Source organism: Caretta caretta, chromosome 1, assembly GCF_965140235.1.
Source record: "Caretta caretta isolate rCarCar2 chromosome 1, rCarCar1.hap1, whole genome shotgun sequence".
In the NCBI taxonomy this organism is placed as follows: domain Eukaryota; kingdom Metazoa; phylum Chordata; order Testudines; family Cheloniidae; genus Caretta; species Caretta caretta.
The window spans coordinates 82,038,249-82,061,718 of NC_134206.1; the positions used below are offsets into that span (position 1 = coordinate 82,038,249).

General features: G+C 42.3%; 1 protein-coding gene across 5 annotated transcripts in view; it reads left to right on the forward strand.

Annotated features, from left to right (window-relative positions):
• Nucleotides 1-23,470, forward strand: part of SCEL (sciellin) — a 90,304-nt gene that overhangs the window by 15,607 nt on the left and 51,227 nt on the right. For 3 of the 5 annotated variants that reach the window (XM_075129175.1, XM_075129164.1, XM_048852825.2), the window contains exons 2-6: nt 13,263-13,335; nt 18,389-18,509; nt 19,218-19,280; nt 19,649-19,717; nt 23,364-23,432. In XM_075129175.1, coding sequence (XP_074985276.1) covers nt 13,293-13,335; nt 18,389-18,509; nt 19,218-19,280; nt 19,649-19,717; nt 23,364-23,432 — 365 coding nt within the window. In that variant the 5' untranslated portion in view covers nt 13,263-13,292. Of the gene's footprint in view, nt 1-3,964; nt 4,059-13,262; nt 13,336-18,388; nt 18,510-19,217; nt 19,281-19,648; nt 19,718-23,363; nt 23,433-23,470 lie in introns of those variants that run through there. The other 2 variants (XM_075129170.1, XM_075129172.1) reach the window with 2 other exon arrangements.

The window sequence follows — 23,470 nt, forward strand, 5'->3', positions numbered from 1 at the left end:
TGTTTTTAAGCTTGAATTTCATTGGAACTGCATTCCAGTTTGTTTGTGTAGTGCTGGTGTTTTTCCTGTTTGAGTAGTTCTGCTCTGCTGGTTGAAATCTTATTGTGAACATCTGATACTTAATTTACTGCTACACTGAAATTGAGCCAAACTTCTTTTTCTCACTTTAACTTAGTTTTTCAAAAATTCTTTCTGATGTCAAGAACATAAGAATGGCCATAATGGGTCAGACCAAAGAGCCATCCAGCCCAGTATCCTGTCTAAAGACAGTGGCCAATACCAGGTGCCCCAGAGGGAGTGAACCTAATAGGTAATGATCTAGTGATCTCTCTCCTGCCATCCATCTCCACCCTCTGACAAACAGAGGCTAGGGACACCATTCCTTACCCATCCTGGCTAATAGCCATTAATGGACTTAACCTCCATGAATTTATCCAGTTCTCTTTTAAATCCTGTTATAGTCCTAGCTTTCACAACCTCATCAGGCAAGGAGTTCCACAGGTTGACTGTGCGCTGAGTGAAGAACTTCCTTTTATTTGTTTTAAACCTGCTACCTATTAATTTCATTTGGTGGCCCCTAGTTCTTATATTATAGGAATAAGTAAATAACTTTTCCTTATTCACTTTCTCCACACCACTCATGACTTTATATACCTCTATCATATCCCCCCTTAGTCTCCTCTTTTCCAAGCTTAAAAGTCCTAGCCTCTTTAATCTTTCCTCATATGGGACCCGTTCCAAACCCCTAATCATTTTTCTTGCCCTTTTCTGAACCTTTTCTAATGCCAGTATATCTTTTTTGAGATGAAGGGACCACATCTGTATGCAGTATTCAAGATGTGGGCGTACCATGGATTTATATAAGGGCAATAAGATATTCTGTCTTATTCTCTATCCCTTTTTTAATGATTCCTAACATCCTGTTTGCTTTTTTGACTGCCGCTGCACACTGCGGGGACGTCTTCAGAGAACTATCCACGATGACGCCAAGATCTTTCTCCTGATTAGTTGTAGCTAAATTAGCTCCATCATATTCTATGTATAGTTGGGGTTATTTTTTCCAGTGTGCATTACTTTACATTTATCCACATTAAACTTCATTTGCCGTTTTGTTGCCCAATCACTTAGTTTTGTGAGATCTTTTTGAAGTTCTTCACAGTCTGCTTTGGTCTTAACTATCTTGAGCAGTCCTCTAAACAATGCTCAGAAGACTCATAGAATTACTTCAGAGTAATGTGATGTCTCCAATTCTTCAGCGCTGGAAGTGGGAGACTAAAGGAGGACTTTAGCATCCCTCACTTCCACCATCTATGGTTCACATTGGTGAAGGACAAGTTGAATAGTCTCTCTGTGGCATACACTGTCTCTTTAGGCTCGATCTCCTCCACACTATTAAGAGTCTGGATTCTATCCTGGAGCTGGAGGTGTAATTTCCAGCTTGGGTATGTATCATGATCAGTGGAATTGAAGTCAGAGGGTCGATGTTCCCTGGAGGAACTGTTATTGATGAGACATCAATGGAACAGGGAATGCAGAGAGTTAGGCTGGGAGCAACTTATGACATAAATAGAATAGTCCACAGGGTTTATTAAAGTTTCACTTGTTCAACTTAACCTGCATTTAGCTTCACTCATTGCAAATGAAACATGGTGGCAGTATCTGAGCTGGGAGTTTTCTGAAGTGCACCAGCTGGCAACATAAGTCATGGAACTTTGTCTGAAGCCCCCTGGAATGCTTGATTTTTAAGACAGAAACCTAGCCCAGCAATGGACCTGGTGGAACAAGGTGGGATCTACATCTGGCCGTACAAGAGGATGGCAACAGCAGGAAAAGAAAACTCTTACTTTACCTTATTGGGAAAAAAGGCAGAGAGATCTGCAGCACTTTGAAGCTCACCATAGCCTCAAACCTCACAATAGTGCTAGGAGCCATGAGGAAATATTGCTCCCCAAAGCAGAAGGAAACTATGGAGTAACACTGGTTTTTCACTAGACACCAATCTGAAGAGGAAGGCATACACCTCTGTGCTACTGCCTTATGGACACTGGCTGCTACATACCATTTTGGGAACTTGACAGACTCCCTGATTTGGGGCAAGGTAGTCTGTGGCACGTGGGATCACCACCTGAAGGAGCAGCTACTCCGGGAAGGCGATCTCAATTTAGACAGATGCCTAGACGTGGGGCATACAGCGGAAGCCTCAAGAGAGAGGATGAAAGCCCAGAAATGCATGCAGGGAGATGACAGCAAAGAAGAGGAGCCAGGGTTCTATATCCATAGGAAGTTCCATTGGGGAAGGACAGCATTGGAAGGAATGTGGAAAGCTGAACCATTTTAGCAGTGTGTTTAAAAGCAGAGGAAGGTCCCAGCATGATTCGGTCAGACTTGTACAAGATAGGGATGGCACATTAGACAGTGGTGATGACATCTTGAGTCTGAGAGCATAACAGGTTCAGACTAATGGAACAGGGAAGCAACAAGGGACAACACTAACCTCTGTGCTTGCAACAATATTAATAGGGAAATCCCCCATGTGATTTCAGCTGGACAGCAGGGCCTCCTGCAATGTGATTGCTCAGGCACAATCTAATAATGTACAATGAGAGCATAATGCAGTCCATAGGAAAATGTGACCTCATAGTAACTAACTTGAAAAATAACAGGCAGTACTGACTGAAGTTTGTGGTGGTGGATAGTAAGCACCACAGATCCCTCTTGGCCATACGTGCCATGGATCTGATCAGGATGCTGTAGTGCAAGAACCAAAAGGGGAGTTCCATGGACAATGGAGACCATTTTAAAAGCATATGGGGATGTTTTCAAAGGTGACAGGTGACTCAAAGGAAAGCTGTGATGGGAAGTCAACCCGACAGTCAAACCTGTGTGCTTACCACTAAGGAAATTCTGGTGGCACTATGAAAACCAATACACGAAAAGCTCAAAAGTTTGCAGAGCAGGGGTATCATAGCACCTGGAGATGACAGTTGGGCAAATTATCCATCTGCACAGACCCAGAGTCACTAAACCAGGCATTGAAAAGACAGAAAATTACAAGGTTTTCTAGACTGATACAGGGACAAGAGCATAAAATTCAATACAGAAATAATGCAACTCAAACAGCATGAGGTGGCATACATTGGGCATGTGCTCACAGTGGAGGAAGTGAAAACAGATCCCAACAAGATCAAGGCAGTCAGAGACATGCCAGCTCCAGTAGATGTGAAAGGGATACAGCACTTTATTGAAATGATAAATTTTCTGTCCAAGTTCTTTCCACATGTGGCTGGAGTAACAGAACCCATACATCAGCTCACAAGGCAGGATGTTGAGAGGGACTGAGTGGGTCCCCAACAGGAAGCATTTGACACACTGAAACAAATGATAATGGATGTCCCTGTCCAGAACTACTACCAGCCGGGAGAGCCACTGATACTCCAGTGTACTTCTGACCCTAATAGCATCCCAATGCCAGAGGGGAAGGGGCTCTCCAGTATGTAGTAGTGAGCCACAGCTGGCCAGACCAGCTCAGTGTACCCCAACTCATTGCTATCCTCTGTCATGTTAAGATATCATAGGCAAACTGGCTGGTTATTAATATTATTGTGTAGTGTATGTATGGGTGATGTTTCCAGCACACATTTATAATTTTTCACATGTTCTGAAAAGGTGTAAGGCAGGGTGGTCTTAAGTTACCCATCCTAGACAAAGGAATGTGGTTCTGCCTGCTTGAATGTGTCTCCAATGTAAATTAAGCAAGAAGAGACAACGAAATTACATTTATATGCAAGGTAGACAAAGCCATCTGGCAAACCAGGGTTGGGGAGGGCCACTTAACACTCTCAAGGAGGCGGGGGGGGGAGGGCGCGGAATGGAAGCTGCAGCTCCAGGAAACCTTCCTGCCTCCTGAAACAAGGTCATTGAACTGTGGTAGATATAAGGAGAGAGAGAGAGAAATTTTGGCATCCTTCATGTGAGGAGACAAAGAAACCAACTGCTTTGTGCTCTGCATGTTGGATCCTGGCTAAGGACTGGCCAGCCATACTGGGAGAAGGACTGTGGTGAGAAAATTGCTGTAAACAAAAGACTCCAGTTTGCTAAGTGAGGTTTTAGTCTTAGAAGCATATTTTTACTTTTGTTTGTAACCATTTCTATCCAAATTACTTCTACTTGGTATTACTTGCATATCTGTTCTTTGTTAATAAACTTCATCTCAGTAACTACCTCAGTTTAGTGTTTCAAATGGAACAGTGAAGCCAAATTAACAGGCTGGTGCTGTGTACTGTCTCTTTAAAGGAGCAGTGAACTTGTAAGGTTTGGTGTGTTCCAGTGAGAGCAGTGGACACTACAGGGGAGATGGTTTTGGGGAAACTCGGGGCTGGAGGGGCTGTTGGTGTAACCCTGCAAAGGAGTAACCAGGCTGGTGGAAGCCAGGGTGAGGCCACTGTGCTGTGAGCAGGCTGCTGGTATCAGGGCTCTGAGCCACAACTGCCCAGAACAAACAGCCAGAGCTACAGGGCAGGCGATTACTGGACTGGTTAGAACCCCACCGCATCACAGTGATGCATCGGAGGAAGTTTTGGGTATAGCTCCTTTGCAGGAGAAGCCAGTCTCTTTTGCCAGCAGAGCCCTGTGAGACTGAATAGGGGCACACCCAAATAGAAAAAGAGCTTCTGGCTGTGGTATCTGGTGGAGCGATTATATCAGTACTTCTGTGGTCAGCTAGTAATAGTGCAATCAAACTACAAACTCCTAGAGACAATCATCACAAAGCCCCTTCTCAGTGCTCCAAAGAGATTGCAGTGCATGTTGAGGCACCTGTAGCGCTGCCAGGTAGAGATCAGATATTGTCCAGGACAATTATTGACGTTAGCTGACACCTTGAGCAGTGCATATATACCCAGCATGAGTGAGTTGGGGGGAAAGGGATGAGGGTATTGAATCCATTAATATTCTAGCTCCCACTAATGCCCAATTTCAATGGCAAAGCTGATGGAATCAAAGAGGCTATGGGAAAGGACATCTATGAGTACAGGCAGTCGAGAAAGCAATATTATCAATATCAATCTTTCTTGTCACGCAATTACAGACATGAAGGTCGCTATCTTACAACAAAAAAACTTCAAATCCAGACTCCAGCGAGAAACTGCTGAATTGGAATTCATTTGCAAATTGGATACTATTAATTTAGGCTTAAATAGACACTGGGAGTGGCTAAGTCATTATGCAAGGTAACCTATTTCCCCTTGTTTTTTCCTACCCCCCCCCCCCCCCCCAGACGTTCTGGTTAAACTTGGATTTATGCTGGAAATGGCCCACCTTGATTATCATACACATTGTAAGGAGAGTGGTCAGTTTGGATGAGCTATTACCAGCAGGAGAGTGAGTTTGTGTGTGTGGGGTGGGGGTGGGGGTGGGAGTGAGAAGACCTGGATTTGTGCTGGAAATGACCCACCTTGATTATCGTACACATTGTGGGGAGAGTGGTCGCTTTGGATGGGCTGTTACCAGCAGGAGAGTGAGTTTGTGTGTGTATGGGGGTGGGGGAGGTGAGAAAACCTGGATTTGTGCTGGAAATGGCCCACCTTGATTATCATGCATGTTGTAGGGAGAGGTTTCAGAGTAACAGCCGTGTTAGTCTGTATTCGCAAAAAGAAAAGGAGTACTTGTGGCACCTTAGAGACTAACCAATTTATTTGAGCATAAGCTTTCGTGAGCTACAGCTCACTTCATCGGATGCATACTGTGGAAACTGCAGAAGACAGTAGGGATTGTACAGAAGATTGTAGGGAGAGTGGTCACTTTGGATAAGCTATTACCAGCAGGAGAGTGAGTTTGTGTGTGTAGTTTTTGGAAAAGGGGGGGGATGAGAAAACCTGGATTTGTGCTGGAAATGGCCCACCTTGATTATCATACACATTGTAAAGAGAGTGGTCACTTTGGATGGGCTATTACCAGCAGGAGAGTGAGTTTGTGGGGGGGGGGACGGAGGGTGAGAAAACCTGGATTTGTGCTGGAAATGGCCCAACTTGATTATCATACACATTGTAAGGAGAGTGATCACTTTAGATAAGCTATTGCCAGCAGGAGAGTGGGGTGGGAGGAGGTATTGTTTCATGGTCTCTGTGTATATAATGTCTTCTGCAGTTTCCAAAGTATGCATCTGATGAAGTGAGCTGTAGCTCACGAAAGCTTATGCTCAAATAAATTGGTTAGTCTCTAAGGTGCCACAAGTACTCCTTTTCTTTTTGCGAATACAGACTAACACGGCTGTTACTCTGAAACCAAATATTATGAAGCTGGCCAGAAGACAAAAGTCAAGTACTGGTAGGAGCATGGGGAGATAAAGGAAGAAGGAGGCATGCGTTGGGGCCCTATTTCACCCCAGGGTGTTTGCTACTTCCAACCACCCAACACAGATGTAATGAGGTGAAGTGGTGTCCGTATAGAATAAGTAAGCACTACTAATTATTCCTCAAGAAAGGCTTTTAATGGTTTCCAACTACAATAACAGCATAAACAAAACAAGAAAAGGAAAACCAAAGACCAGCACTGAATAAGGATTAATACAAAGGCAGATCATATTGAAGACAAGCGCAAGTACATGTAATACTGTGGACCATTTGCGAGTTCCTGAACAGTGACTCTAATATGCTGGTCCTGGCAGGTCATAATAAAAGCCCCGAAGACAAGCATAAGTAAAGCTATTATTCACCAGCTCTTTATTCCTGGTGACAAACTATTTCAAAGGCAACATAAAGCTGATGAATGCAGCACGACATGCATCTGCTCGGACTACTTAAAAGACAAGCACAAATACATGCAAAGCTATTATGCATCCGCCATCTACTATTGATTTTATGCTACAGTATCGATATAACTATGATCAATTTGGCTCGAGCGACCAAACTTCTTTACTCCATAGACTAACCCTGCATTCGTCCGAAAATACGTTACCTTCAGTCGGCCACTTTCCGCACTGGCCAGGTACAGACAGTTGAGAAGTGCATGTCCCTTCGGTTCGGGGGTGTGGGTCAGGTTTACCAAAAACACACACACACACAGTCCCGTGCCTTCGTTCTTTTTATCTGGTCTGATGGCAGTGTTTTAGAACAGACCAACCAATCAGGGTGGGCCACATTGTTTATGTGGTTGCCCTAGTTGTATAATTGATGCGTATTTAATTTTTATGTCCAATTGTTAGTTGTTCGTATAATTTAGGCCTATTTATTTTCTGTAGTCAATTAGATCTTGAATGTGGGTAATTTGGGGTTGATACGTACATAAGAGTTAGCATAAATTGTTATTTGGTTGCAGTGCGTCCCCCTGGCCACAAGCTTAAGCTTTGTTTTTGCAAGGCTTACATTTTGAAGTATACGGAAGTTTGAGGCCTAACATTTGCAATACTTCTATTCCGTTCAAGCTTGACAAGACAGTTGCTCAACTTATTCTCAGAGCAGAACCATATTTTCAAAATAAAGATGTGCTGAGTGAGCAGAATGGAATCATATTTCGAGGGCAGAGAGTTGTTTTTCTTGCCTCATTACAAAAGGGTGTTGTGGAAAAAATTCATACCTCACACCTGGACACTGACAGCTATTTTAGATGGGCATGAAAGCGTATTTACTGGCCATTAATGAATACACAACTGGACTCCTTGTTAGTAGGGTATGATACCTATCAGCTGTGTGATAACCACCAGTAGAAAGAGACCATGTGAGCTGCCCGCCTGACCACAGGAGAAAGTGGGAGTGGACTTATGTACCTTCAAAGAAAACCAGTACTTGATTACAGTGGATTCTACTCAAACTTCTTGGAGGTCAGTGCACTGCTTGATAAAAGAAGCAAGTCAGTGATTGGCAAACTGAAGGCCCACTTTGAAAGATATGGCATTCCCGACACTGTAGTCATTGATACCAGACCTCAATTTGCCTTGGAAGAATTCATGGAGTTTGTGCTCATATGGGAGTTTGACCACCACAATTCCTCCCTAAAATACCCACAGAGGAATGGTGAGATGGCCAAAAAAGTCCTGCACAAGCACTGATGGGATGAAGGACCAAAACCCTGCTACCTATTGCAGCCAGAAGGATGGATATAGCTAAGAGAGTAGATGACCAATAATCAATGAAAGCTGGCAGTAGAGTATGGCAGGTCAGCCAAGGACCTACTGGCCCTGGAGACTCCTGTGAAGATCTAACCATTAGAGAGACACCAGAAGGAGTGGACTAAAGAAGTTGTGAGGACTGCAGAAGCACCCAGGTCGTATGAGGCAACTATGCAAGAGGGACAAGTGATCTCAAGGAACAGAAGACTCTTATAAGTCAGCAGATACAACACCCAGAGAGAGCCTGCAGAGATACAGAGATTGTCACTGAATGGAGAGACAGAGAACCATCCCGAAGCCAATCCCACAAGGAGGGAGGAGACTCCTCAGAGAGATAGAGTAGGCCAGACTCAGAGACAGGTGACAAAGACAGAGATAGCTCTCTCCCAGTGGGGTTGTCTGTAGAGGAGACCAAGCTATCTCAAAGACTCTGTAACCAGCTGAGTCTGTGGTAAAGACAAGACACCAACTTGGCAGTATGCTAGCAACATCTTACTGAAGGGACATAGGTTGGAGCTTGGGCATCAATTATTTGTTTTTAGTGTTTATATTAAAATGTTTTGAAAGAGGGAAGGTGTGTCATGAAGTCAGAGGGTCAATGTTCCCTGGAGAGATGGTTATTGACAGACACGAATGGAACAGGGAACACCAGAGAGTAATGCTGGGAGGAACTCAGCCACATGGGCAGAGAGTAGTCCACAGGGTCTAATAAAGGTTCACTTGTTCAAATTAATTTGCATTCCTCTTCCCTTGTTGGGAATGAAACAGAGTAGGTGTATGTACATTAGCTTTGATGGAGCTAGGGTGTTAAAAATAGGAGTGTAGCTGTGACAGCGTGGGCTGCAGCTTGGGCTAGCCGCCTGAGTATAATTCCTCCCAGGACCATAGGTACTTTCTTGGGCAACTAGCCCATGCCACCATCCGTGCTGCCACAACTACACTTTTGTTTTTAGTGCACTAGCTCGATCAAAGCTAGCATGGTATGGAGCTGGAAACTACACCTTCTACTTGAAATGTAGCTGTACCCAATAACTGACTCCTGTGTTCCTGATTGACTATGCTGGAGCGTAGAGCAGGAAATCTTATATTGCATTTAAACCTTTAATGCAGTGGTGGGCAACCTGAGGCCTGCAGGCCACATGTGACCCATCAGGGTAATCTGATTGTGGGCCGCGAGACATTTTGCTGATGCTGACCACCTGCAGGCATGGCCTCCTGCAGCTCCCAGTGGCCGCGGTTTGCCACAGGGATGTGCTGGCTGCTGCTTCCCACAGCTCCCATTGCTGGGAATGGCAAACCGCAGCCACTGGGAGCTGTGGGAGGCCGTGCCTGCAGACGGTCAATGTCAACAAAATGTCTCGCGGCCCGCAGTCAGATTACCCTGATGGGCCGCCTGCGGGCCACAGGTTGCCCACCACTGCTTTAATGGATATACCTTTGAGTATACCAAAACTTATATGGAACTTTAAGGACAATGTGATCATACACTGTAAGACTGAAACACTAGAAAAATATCTTGCAATTGTAATTTCGCAATACTGGGCCTTTTGGAGCATGCTGAAGGTGCTAATCCTAAAGCAGGTTTCTTAAAGTGGAGGCCTATGCACGGGAAAGACTGCAACCAGATCTTTAAATTGTTCTCCAGAATCTCGGCTTTCATTTTAAAAAAATTATTTGTAGCTGTTACTTTTGCAAAGAAAACATTCAAAACATAAAATGTAAATAGCCAATGCAGTGGTGTCTGTCTGAGTTTGCAGAGAGCCTGAAACAACAGTTCTGAAATGAATGGCCCCATTAATTCTATACAGATAACAATAATGCTACTCTAAGAGTCAACATTGTTAACTATTTCACGCTTATAAAGCATTTAGGAAAGGAAAGGGTATGATATTATGAAGACCTACATCAGCATTACCCTGACATCATAGAAGATCTATAAAATTAAGAAGGGTAGGCCTTTCCAAAATCATGTTGAGATTGTTGGGGCCATAGCTGATTTCATTTCCTAAAGAGGTGCTCAGCTTTCAAATGTTTGGGAATCACTTCCCTAAGAAAACTGCCTTTTTAAAAAAAAATCAAAGTCTTTATTGGAAAATAAACCCAATCCCTTTCTGTAGAAACAACGGGGCTATCGCAGATGAAGCAGTGCCAGAGTTGATTGCTTGTTAAACTTGTCAAAATGTCAAACTTCCTACTATTATTCAAGTACTGGATGAAATGAAGAGCAATAGATGGTCAGCTGTTGCCATGGTGTGCTGTTGTGGTTTTTTTTAGATCAGAGACTGTCTGGTCTTGCTTTTTATAGCAATTTAGGTACCCTAAATTATGTGACAAAACTCATTGCTAACTAGAGATGCCTGTATGATAACTTACACTGAATGTCTTTGGAAGAATTCAGATATCTCTGCTTAATGTGTTGGCAGAATTTTTAAAGGGTATTTTATGTGTTATTACAGAGTCAGATAGGTTTACCAGAGCCTTGAACATATTTTTATTGGGTGGGAACTAAATAATGCAATCACATGTTTTGTACATTACACAGTACCAGTGTGTGCTTTGTACCAACAGACAAGTCAACAGGGAAAGGGTGTTGTTAGTGATTTAATATCAACATGTTGGAATTTAGATTCCTTATTAAACTGTGAGATATTAAGAGTGTAGGAAAGTTTTAAAGATTTTCTGACTCAGACCTGATTTTTGTCTTTAGAAATACCTTGTTAAATATTCCCATTTGCTTTAATCAGAGTCTTGGCTGTTTCAATTATTATTATGATGTCAGGAATCTTAAGCGTTTTCACTGAATGACTTTGCAAAGCTCAATTAAATAAGTAAAAATGCAGTAAAAATGCAATTTCTTGTCAGTGCTAGTTTTCGTGAATTTTAAATAATACACTGGCAGGGCTGCCCTTAGTATTTTTTTCCAAAATTGAGGAACTTTTTGTCACCCACCACCTCCCCGCAAAGTCTCTTCCTTCCCCTGGCCCTGACTCTTGCCTGTCATTCTCATATCACTCTGCCTTATATTGTTCAATCACATCAATCTCAAATAAATAAACCATATGTCACTGTTTTCAGGGAATTTCTTTGTCATTCTTACAGACAACTGTTTTGTCCTGGTTTTTGTAAGCTCTAGCAGACTGGACACCTGAAGTAACTGCAGGCCTGCTGATGAGCTCCAGAGGGTATGTCTACACAGCTATTGGGAGTTAGTCTTCCAGCCTGGATGGACAGACTTGTGCTACAGCACTGAAAATAGCAATGTGGGCATTCCGGCTTGGGCTGGAGCTCGGACTCTGAAGCCTAAGGAGTGGGGTGAGCTTCAGAGCTTGAGCTCCAGCCCGAGTCCAAATGTCTAACCAACAGCTACCCAGCTATTTTTAGCGTGCTAACCCGAGCCCCTCTAGTGCAAGTCTGTCGACATGAGCTGCGAGACACGCTCCCAACAACTGTGTAGGCATACCCTTGGGGGCCATCCCAGAGAATGTTCTAATATAATGTTCATAGAATCATAGATGATGATTAGGGTTGGAAGAGACCTCAGGAGGTCATCTAGTCCAACCCTCTGCTCAAAGCAGGACCAACCCCAACTAAATCATCCCAGCCAGGGCTTTGTCAAGCCGGGCCTTAAAAACCTCTAAGGATGGAGATTCCACCACCTCCCTCGGTAACCCATTCCTGTGTTTCACCACCCTCCTAGTGAAAAAGTTTTTCCTAATATCCAACCTAGACCTTCCCCACTGAAACTTGAGACCATTACTCCTTGTTCTGTCATCTGCCACCACTGAGAACAGCCTAGCACCATCCTCTTTGGAACCCCCCTTCAGGTAGTTGAAGGCGGCTATCAAATTGCCCCTCACTCTTCTCTTCTGCAGACTAAATAACCCCAGTTCCCTCAGCCTCTCCTCATAAGTCATGTGCCCCAGACCCCTAATCATTTTTGTTGCCCTCTGCTGGACTCTCTCCAATTTGTCCACATCCTTTCTGTAGTAGGGGGCCCAAAACTGGACACAATACTCCAGATGTGGCCTCACCAGTGCTGAATAGAGGAGAATAATCACTTCCCTCGATCTGCTGGCAGCGCTCCTACTAACGCAGCCCAATATGCCGTTAGTTAGTTGGCAAGAAGGGCACACTGCTGACTCATACCCAGCTTCTCATCCACTGTACTCCCCAGGTCCTTTTCTGCAGAACTGCCACTTAGCCAGTTGGTCCCTAGCCTTAGCAGTGCAATCCATCCCATCATCCAGATCATTAATGAATATGTTGAAGAACAAAAATGTTGCCACCAGACCTCTAATAAAGTCCTCCAGCAAACATCCTCTCCAAATATAGGCCCTGATTCACTACTTGCTTACATCAGTGTAAAACCGGTATAAGCGAGTGATGGATCAGGTACACAGAGCGGAAGGGATCAAGGGGAAGACAAAGGACTGAGAGAGTGTATGAATGTGATAGAGAGAATGAGGAAAGGCTATAAAGGTGAGAGCTGGAGAGGGAAGAGGAAAGAAAGTGAAGGCTGAAGCAAAGGGAAAAGGAGAGGAGAAAGGGGAAGAAAAACAAGCCAAAATCTTAAAACATAGAACATGTACAGAAGGGAATGGTAGTTTTTCTCTCTTCTCCAGCATCCAAATCCTCCTGCACAAACTACCCTGACCCGGCCACACTTACTAATAAAATATCCTGTGAATCCTAATATCCTGTGAATCCTGTGAACCCTTCTCCTTTTGGACAAGCATCTTATTTTCTACACTCTACAGCTGGTTGCTCTAGAAAGCTAGCTTCGTTTTAAATAAATTATGTCTCAAATTATTAAACAATTTGAAGTATTGCAGCAGCCCAATATTTTGGATTTGATTTTTTTTGTTTGTGTGAATTCATGTATCAGACTGTTGTATTAAGATTTGGACAGTTCACATTCTGCTGATATCATTGACTATGAGAGGCTTTCATGACTCCTTGAAGACCTCAAGTATTTCTTGATCAGGTTCTGATTTGTAGTGAGTATTTATTAAGATGCTTTTAAGTTTTGAAATCTAGCTATTAATACTACAACCTGCTAAAACTCTCCAAGAGACAGAATGTTTCACATTTCTAACTGTCTTTGTGGCTAATTCTTAATCTCACCACAGTGTTGTTCTTTAATGTTTTTTTCTTTTAGATCCCAAAGGAGGATACATCCCTGAATAAAATGTCGACTTTCACCATAGGAAAATCATCCCCTAATCAAAGTGGTATGTTGATGCTGTTACTTTCAGGGTATTTAAAGCATAGGGGGAAACAACAAGCTCTTTTCATTGCATGTGTGCAGTATGTGAACCTAATCCAGGTGCCATTGTGCCCTCCATACAGGGGCGAAAGTAATTTAAAGGACTTACCGGTACGCTGGAGTCCTGAGCAGGGGGTGGGGCCTAAACGGAAGGGGTGTGGCCTCAACCTTTAAATCGCCGTCGGAGCCGTGCTGCCGGAGCCCTGGGGTAGTGGCGGTGGGGCTCCAGCAGCAATTTAAAGGGCCTGGGGCGGTAGTGGTGGCCAGAGCCCCGGGCCCTTTAAATTGCCACCTGAGCCCTGCTGCCAGAGCCCTGGGGTAGTGGCGGCGGGGCTCTGGCAGTGATTTAAAGGGCCAGGGGCTCCCAGCCGCTGCTGCTGCAGTGGAGCCCCAGGCCCTTTAAATTGCTGCTTGGAGAAGCCGGCCTGGTACGGTGTACCGGCTTACTTTCACCTCTGCCTCCATATTCTTGTTTCAACAGTTTCAAATCAGACTGCATGCTGCCCACCCTGGAACAATGGCGGACTAGTTATTTGATTAGGCAATGCATGTAAGGACCGGTTTGGGAGGCAGAGGCAGCAGTGCTGCCTGATCCTTATCAGCATTTTCATTCTGCCTGAAGCACTGGGAATGCCAGCACCACACAAGGGAGGAGTGGGGGAGGGAAACAGCGAGGCTAGAGCATGGCTTCTGCTCGCATTAGTGCCTGTGGTTAGCCTGGAGACCAAGAAGCAGTATAGTGGGGGACATGGCCAGCAGCTGTTGAGGGAAGCAGAGAGAACAAGCAGCATGAGCAGAGCAGGCTAAGGCTTTGCAGAGAGAGAAAGGAAGGGGCGGGCTTATTCCCTGTAACATTGTCCTCTCCCCAATACACCCTGTAATTTGAGATTGTTGGAGAGGGAGAGACTGGGGAAAGAGGACTTGGGAAGACAGGACACAGGGAAAGAAAATGTAACTGATTGGTGGTTATCAGGCAAGATTTTTGTTACTGTCAACCCTGTCTGTAACAATGCCTTAGAAAGGAGAAATATGGATGGTGATTATGAAAAGACTGATGGCAGAAGGTTGGGAGTTTGGGTTCTGCTTGGATAAATGTCCAGGTGTTTATTAGAAGCCTAATGACACCTATTCATCTGCATTTGACACAAGTGTGTTAAAAATCTTAAAAGATTTCAAGCCTTTCAGGTTCTGGTTTTGGCTGGACACCAAGAGTCCTCTCCTACGAAAATGAAAGTCAGTTACAATTTTACCACTGACTACATTGAAAGCAGGATCAGGACCCAGCTATGGAAAGACTCATAGCTGAACATTAGAGAACCTCAGAAAAGGCTTCGTTCAAAACCAGCTCCAAAACAAGAAAAGGCTAAACGGGCTTCTTACTTCACCTGATCTATTAAAATTAGGACTGTCAAACGGTTAAAAAAATTAATCACGATTAATCGTGAGATAAAAAAAATTAATGATTAATCACAGTTTTAATCAAACTGGTAAACAGTAATAGAATACCATTCATTTAAATATTTTGTATGTTTTTCTACATTTTCAAGTATAATTATTTCAGTTACAGTACAGAATACAAAGTGTACAGTGCTCACTTTATATTATTATTTTTATTACAAATATTTGCACTGTAAAAAAGATAAAGAAAAGAAATAGTGTTTTTCACTTCACCTCTTAAAAGTACGGTAGTGCAATCTCTTTATCGTGAAAGTGTAATTTACAAATGTAGGTTGTTTTTGTTACATAACTGCACTCAAAAACAAAAACAATGTACACTTTGTATTCTGTGTTGTAATTGAAATCAACATATTGGAAAGTGTAGAAAAACATCCAAAACTATTTATAACAAATTTCAATTGGCATTCTATTACTGTTCAAAAGTGCACTTAAAACTGCAATTAATCACGATTAATTTTTTTAATCAAGTTAATTTGCTTTGGGTTAATCGCTTGAGTTAACTGCGATCAATTGACAACCCTAATTAAAATGTTTTACTTGGTTTTAAGCAAATATATTTATATTGCCATTTTTAATGACAGTAATATGAGGCTTTGTTAGTTGTTTCATTGCCACAGAGCAGCCATAGCAAGGAACCTCATTACACAAAGGAGAATGTCTCAAGCAGGAATTCTTATGGAGCAAAGCCACCGTTACATCCTTGAAATGGCCGCATGTGCTCGGCGCCATGTAAAGCTTACAGCTCAGTTTTGCCTATGCATTAAAGGTTGCTCCTTGTTTCCCTCTCCTCCCTTTTGTACTTGTTCAAGGACTAAGGACAAGCTGCAGCAAAATATATATACATTAAATCTGTATAAGCACATTAATATATTTCATCCTTGACTTAATCAGTACAGATACTGTTTGATGCAGATAGGGCCACACATAAAGTAGAAACGCACATTAACAGTAAACTCTTTGAACTACAGTATTACAAGCAAACATTAAATGCATATTGTTTAGCTGCTGCCTATAGATGGGGCTTCATTTCAAGTTAATTGGATTATTTAAATTAAGAATTATGATTATGATTAAAAAATCCAAAATGGACTTTTGGAGTGATTTCACTTTCATGATATGCCACTGGGGAGAAATGAATATTCCACACACTAGGCTTGATGTACTCTTGGGTATATATTGATGTGCATCTTGAAAACACCACATCTATGCTTGTGCTTATGCATAATAGCAGATTTTTAGAGACGTGTGAGAATGTAACTGACTTTAGAGCAGAGCCTTAAATGTGTTGGAAAGGGTTTGCAGGAGTTCTTTGCTTAAGAAGATGTTATCAATATGAAGGGAGTGCTGGGAAGATTTCCTTGCTTCCGATGGAGTTCTTCCTTTTGGATACTGCTAAACCATTCTTGCTGAAGATGGCTTTTATGCTTGGGGCTCATAAAAGTAATTTTGAAGAGCAAACATTTTGCACAAGATGTAAGGTATTAAACAAAATTACTCAGGGGGAGCGTACAGTTCCCTTTACAAAGTCTTCAAACCTCCATCCTCATTTGTCAAATGTCGGAAGTTCTATTTGTTATTTTTATTCCGTGTCCATTACTATACTATTGAATACTGTGATATATTATCAATACACTGAGCAAAGTATACATTTTATAGCAAGTGCATTTAATATAGGTTTGTTTGCTAATTGGTGCTCTCTCCATCTTTGACTGTAACTACGAGAAAAAAAAATGTTTAAATGGAAAGAGAAATAAATACTTTCCCCACTCCTTCACCCCTCCACTCTGCAAGAATTAAGGTGTAGATTTTAACAGTGAGGGTAGTTAACCATTCGAACAACTTATGTAGGAATGCACTGCATTCTCTATCACTTGAAGTTTTTAAATGAAAAGTGGCCATCTTACTAAAAGATATGCTATAGCTCAAACAGAAGTTATGGGCTTGCTGCAGAAATTATTGGGCGAGGTTCTTTGGCTTGGGTTAGGAGGCAGTCAGACTAGATGATTATAATGACTCCTTCTGGCCTTAAAAATCTATGTGCGCATGTGCCTGGTACAAAGGATATATCACAGCTTAAGAGAAGGAGAAATTAGGGAGACATTTTTGGAAGCTCATATTAAAATATTGGTAACATCACTGGTCCAGTGACAAAAATCTGTACTTGGACTGCATGTGAACATCCCAGTCGTCCCACAGGGAACCACAGAAAATGGTAGAGGACACGTTATGGCTTGCAGTCTTTTACTGATTTTAAATGTAATACAGAATTCCATCTTTGTACTCTGACATTGTTTTTTTACGAAAGAAAATATTTCTGAAGAATGTACTCTAGGCACTCTCCCTTAAAACAAACTATCAGCCCCTTTGCTGTGTTTCCCTTCCTCTATCTGGCCTATGTATTTGTGGTTCTTCATACTTGTCACTACACGTGAATTTCATGGATAAAAGGAACTTGGTTTCCTCTTTTCATAAGTCAAAATACAAGTGTGACAAATGAACACAATACTGACTGTGTATACTCTGTTTGTGAAGTGATATGTTTTTCCAAACACGAAGAGCATAACCATATACTTTCTATCTGAATGACATTTAGTTCTATCTGCTCAAATCCATTTTGAGTGAAGCAAGGAGTTTTGAAGTTTTTTTCTGTGGTGCTCAGAGAGTAGGCACATTATAGAGATAATCCAATAGGCTTCCCAAAAGAAAGGGTGCTGAACCCATTGTTTCTTAGCACTCCAATTTATTGAGTAAGTGGGTGTCCTTAATGAGGGTCTCATATGTAAATGTCATATGTCTAATTTGTCACCTCCAACTTGGCTTCAAAAGGAGTTTCCATGTGTCATGACTGCAGGATTGAGCCTCCACTGCAGCTGAACACACAATTAAAGGAAAGGTGCAGTAATGTTAGAAAACAAAGTGATGGTAGGGAGCTCAGATGGGGAGAAAAGGGTATAGCCGTAATAGGCTTAAGAATGAACGGGGAGGCTTTGCCCGTGGGGCCAAACTACCACTAAAAGCACAGTTATTCACCAGCTGTCTAGTGCACTGAGAATATGTTCTCATGGATCATGTGAAATAATATTCTTCAGTGTACCAGGCATTAAAACTGTTTGTTAAGGTTATTTTGCATGTTTGCAACACATTCCTGGACATTTTCTAATTCACTCATCAAATCAACTCTCCTTGTGTTCGTTCAAAAGTAAATCAAGCTGTTGATATTTAAGCTGAAATTGTGAATTCAAACTGGTAAAGTGGGATTCAGGGACTTCTACACGGGTTGCTGCACTGCAGGTTATTTATCGGTAAAACACGGGACTCTTAGGAAGGTAACTTCTAACACCCAGATGACCCTGCTGAATGATCGCAGGTGTGGCTTAACAGACTGATATTACAGAAGCCTTGATCTTGGGTGTAATATCTAAAGATTCAGTTTGTGCCATAAATATATCTAGGTAGGTATATTGCAAACTTTCTCAGAAAAACAAGGATTTCTAATGCTACTCTAAGTTTTAGACCTTTATCGCATATTATTTTCAAAAGCTGTGTTTCTGCATTGATAGATACAAAGAGTCCCACTCTTACAGGGAAAAACAGACAACAGGTTGTTCATGATGACAACAGCAAGCGAAGGACCCTGTTGCAGGATAGCAGCTGGATAAAGAAAAGACCTGAGGAGGAGAGGTAAGGAAAGAATTGATTTCAGTTCAGGCAGTAAAGATCATATGCAGCATATTTTGCCTGACTGCAGGTTAACATACTCTTCCGTTTTTTTTTAAATTTGTTCTATTATCTAATTTTTTGCAAGAGTAATGCTTTAGCAAGTGGGTTGGCATTTATTTCACTGTAAGATCTCTATTGGCCCAACCCTGAGGTGCTGCTGAACGCCTCCTGCAAGCTGTGAACATCCTTAACGTCCGCTGTTACCTCAGTGGGAGCTTGGGGTGCACAGTATCTTGCCAGATGTGCTCAGCACCTCACAGGATGGGCTCAAGATGACATTCCCTTATGCTTTGATTACTGGAATACCTAATTTTTCATGTCTGGAAAAATGCCAATCATTTAATGTTGACACATTCATTTAAGGAACTTAATTGCGTCAGGACCAATACTTTAACCTATTATGGTGCCCTATTATTATGATTGGTGATACAATAATGCCTAGAAACCCCAACTAAGTTCAGGCATCCATTGTGCTAAGCACCATACAAATACATAGTAAGAGATAGTCCTTGTTCCAAAGAGCTTACAGACAAGAGCTGCTGTCAGTGGAGTTCAAATGGTTTAAAACTGGTGTTAGATCTGAGTCAAGACATAAATTTTTGTCAAGAAATTGGTCTTTGTTTAAATAATTTGATTTTCACCAAAGATCTGACTTTTTTTTAATTGCAGTACTAATGAAAACTATGGCAGAGTTGTGCTTAACCAATACAAATCTCAAGATAGCTTAAACAGGTACAGTAAGCAGTATGTCTTTACGTCTGTCAAATGGTATTGCCACAGATAAAGGAAAATACACACACTAAAGTCCTGTTTATGCAAAGAACCTGTTTTGTTCAATTTGACCCTGCTCTTTCTCCCATTATCATTAATTACTTACCTCCTATCGACTTCAATGGGAACAGGATCTGGCCTTTAACTCTGAATATATTGGAGTACTGCATAATGTCGTAAATCAATATTTGCATATTGTTTTCATTTTAATCAAATGAATAAAAATGTATATATGCTTATTTAGAATAAAATGTCATTTTTGCAAACAAATGCAAACTTTAAAAATAGTCTGTTTTTAATTACGTCTAACTAATTTTTCTTTATACCAGTAACTTGAATGAAAAGGAAGATCAGAAAGTTTTCCTTGGCCGATACAGATCTGATACTATTTTAAACAGGTAGCATATTCTTATATACAGTATTTTGTCATTGTCATGCAAGTGGTGTTTTGTATCTGTTTTGTCTGCAAAAGGAAAAGTATTAACAAGTAAAATGACGTAAGTGGCATATTAACTTTTGCATTTATACCACGGTAGTCTGATTTATTTATTTTTTAAAAATACTGTACATGTATTTTTCTCTCCAAGATCTTTTGTCTTGAGGAGGCATACGCGCTGACTTCCTCTGTTCCTGGGGGGCACTCAACCTCTGCTCCGCCCCAGCCTCCACCCCGACTCCACCTCTTCCCTCAAGCCCCACCCCTGCCTCACCTCTTCCCGCCCCCGCTCTTCCCCAGGCCCCACACTTGCTCTGCCCTGGGTCCTGCCCCCACTCCACCCCTCCCCCAAGCCCTCACCCCTGCCCCACCTCTTCCCGCCTCCACTCCGCCCCTGCCCTGCCTCTTTCCACTCCGTCCCCCATCTCTTCCTGCCCTGCTCCTCCCCTTCCCTCCTAGCACCTCCTGCATGCTGCTGAACAGCTGATTTGTGGCATATGGGAGGCGTGGGGGGAGGGGGGAGGGAGGCGCTGATCAGCGGGACTGCCAGTGGGTGCTGAGCACCTTCTATATTTTTTCCATGCGTGCTCCAGCCCCAGAGCACCCATGGAATCAGCGCCTTTGTGAGGAGGGATATATTGGTTGCATAGTTCTGTGTCCAGAAAGCATTCAGATAGCAGAATGGTGTACCAGTTTGCACATGAGCTTATGTTGATGCTTAGACTTGTATGCACGTTCAAAAGGGAGTTCCTATTTTTATTATTCTGTGTCTGTGGCACTGAATAGGTTCTCCTATAAAAAGTAGTATTGTAAATGGAATTCCTTCAGATTTACTCTCATGTAAGTGAGTGGTGAATTGGGTCGTCTATGTATAATATAAATATATACAACATTTCTGCCAGCAAATACAGTCTCTGTCATGTATGTGGCCAGCCTCAAAACGTTCACATTGAGGAAGCCTCACCCAAGTTTCTCATTTCTTCCAAGTCCCTACACTTCCCTCCTACAATGGATCATAAACCCCTACTTTATTTATGAAAAGTGTAGGGGAAGGGGATGTGTCTTATTCTACCCAGATTTTTTCTCCCTTCTTACTGAGAGCTAATTAGATATGTGGGGAAGAGGTGGAAGACATGCCTTAAAATCAGCTAGTCATCATGATGATCTTTATGCTTTTATTTCTTTGTACAAAATATTACTGACTCCAAAACTGATGCAGTGAAGAATAAACACTAACAATTGCCTTCTATGATATCTGAGCCTTGAAAAAGGCGACTGAAGTAAATAAAAAGAACACTCACGCCAACCTCAGTCTTCCACTTCATTGTTGGCATGAGAGGCTGAGGTGCTGGGACAGTAACACTAGGGAAATTAAAGATGTAGAATTGGATTTTTCTGCAATGTCCTCAATAAAAAGCAGAATGAAGGACAAGTGTGTAAGTCTCATAGTGAATAACCGCTGGTTGAGAATTATCAGTACTTTAAGAAATTTTCATCCCTGTGGCCCCTGTAATGTGAGCAAGCTTAGTGAGACCTCTAGTGGTCTGCTGAATAACTGCTGGCTACAGTCACAAACTGTCTGGGGCATGAGCAACTTGAACTACTTACATATCTAATTTTAAGAATTCAAAAAAAAAAAAAATCTAGAAAACACATTGCACAAACTGGGCCCTGGAATGGCTATGCAAGAATTTCCATTGAAAGCAATCGGTGCCCCACGTGCGTATCTGAAGGCAGAATATGTAATTCTTTGTTTCAGTCAGTGACATCTGATTAGTGGTCCTATGGCTAATTATTGTTCTGTGTCTATTGCACTGGATAGGCACCCTTTTATAAAAAAAATACTGGAATTATTCTCATTTTTGTATTTAAATAAATGGGTCTTGACTGACAACCATTTTTCAGAGACAAGTGGGTGAGATAATATCTTTTATTGCAGAGATTCTCACCAGGGGTCCAAGGCCTCCTGAGGGCCCACGAGCAGGATTCAGGGAGGCCACCAACCAGGGCCAGCATGAGACTTGCTGGGGCCCAGGGCAGAAAGCCAAAGCCTTGCCATATGGGGCTGAAGCCCGGGCCCTAAGCTCCCCCACCCGAGCTTGAAGCAGAGCAATGTAGCTCTGTGGGGGCTCCTGTGACATAAGGCCCCAGGCAATTGCCCTGCTTGCTACCCTGTAATGCCGGCCCTGGCTTTTAGATGCAGAAAACCAGTTATTGTGACACAGGTGGGCCATGGCGTTTTTAATAATATGTTGGGGCGGGCTTCAGAAAGGAAAAGGTTGAGAACCCTTGTTTTATTGGACCAACTTCTGTGGGTGAAAGAAAGAAGCTTTTGTGTGCCACATAGCTCTTCTTCAGGTATTTTTTTTTTTCTTCAGAGCTCTTCAAATGCTTTCAGTTATTTAAGCACATTCAATATAAACAACCCCAACTTAGTAGTCATAATCAACCTTAAAGTATATATTGTACACTTGATCTTTGTGCAGAACTCCTATTGATACCAATGGGAGTTCCACACATGGAACGAGGATAGAACTGGGTAAGTGTTACCAGTTCTGCTAGAATATTTGTGATACTCAGACTTTAATGAAAGATAAAAATGCTATCTTATCCTAATAGTGAATTCACTAACAGTTTGGAAAAGTTTTAGGCAATGACTATAGAATTAATAAAAGGCATGAAAGGTCATGTGCTTGATCCTTAATGCAAATCTAATGGCTGAATAAAATCAATATTAAGTACAAATAATCTAACCCAGTGGTTTCCAAACTTGTTCCGCCGCTTGTGCAGGGAAAGCCCCTGGTGGGCTGGGCTGGTTTGTTTACCTGCTGCTTCCGCAGGTTCGGCTGATCGCGGCTCCCAGTGGCCGTGGTTCGCTGCTCCAGGCCAATGGGAGTTGCTGGAAGCGGCGCGGGCCGAGGGATGTACTGGTCGCCACTTCCAGCAGCTCCCATTGGCCTGGAGCAGTGAACAGCGGCCAGTGGGAGCTGCGATCGGCTGAACCTGAGGACCTGTCTGGTAAACAAACTGGCCCAGCCCGCCAGGGGCTTTCCCCCCACAAGCGGTGGAACAAGTTTGGGAACCACTGATCTAACCTTTTTGGCTGATGTTACCCCTGAAGGTCTCACGTCTGTTCCATCACTGATTCTGTACTAGAGTTTCTTCAAATCACATTGATCTCTAAAAGCCATCATGAAAGAATATTGTACCTCTCATGGGACACTGGAAGAGGGGTTTGATTTTAAATATACAGTACTGCCTCATCAAAAGACTTTTTAACAGTTTGATCTTAATAGTAGTCACAGCCACTTTAAAGGAAAAATTCTAATCATTTCATTTTAATGACGTCTGTGGTAGTTACAGAATATTTAACCATTCAGAATTTGGACACAGTTTATAACCTTTTTTTCAGACACATGTATGCATTGAAATTATATTGGTTCAGTTACTATTCTTACTCATCAACGTTTGATGTACTGGTTGTCATAAGCTATGCAGCCTCACCAGGTAATAGTTGATGTTGCCATTTTATTCTTAGTGTATTTTTAAAGACTTGATTCTAATCTAAAGTTTTATGAAAATGTATTTTGTTCTGTATTTCTGTACAGAATTTCAGACACAAGAGATGCTGATAAAGCAAATAATTCCCCACGCTCAGAAAATAGGACAACTGACAGGTAAGAGTCTGAGACCTGCTAACCCTTAAAAAGATCCT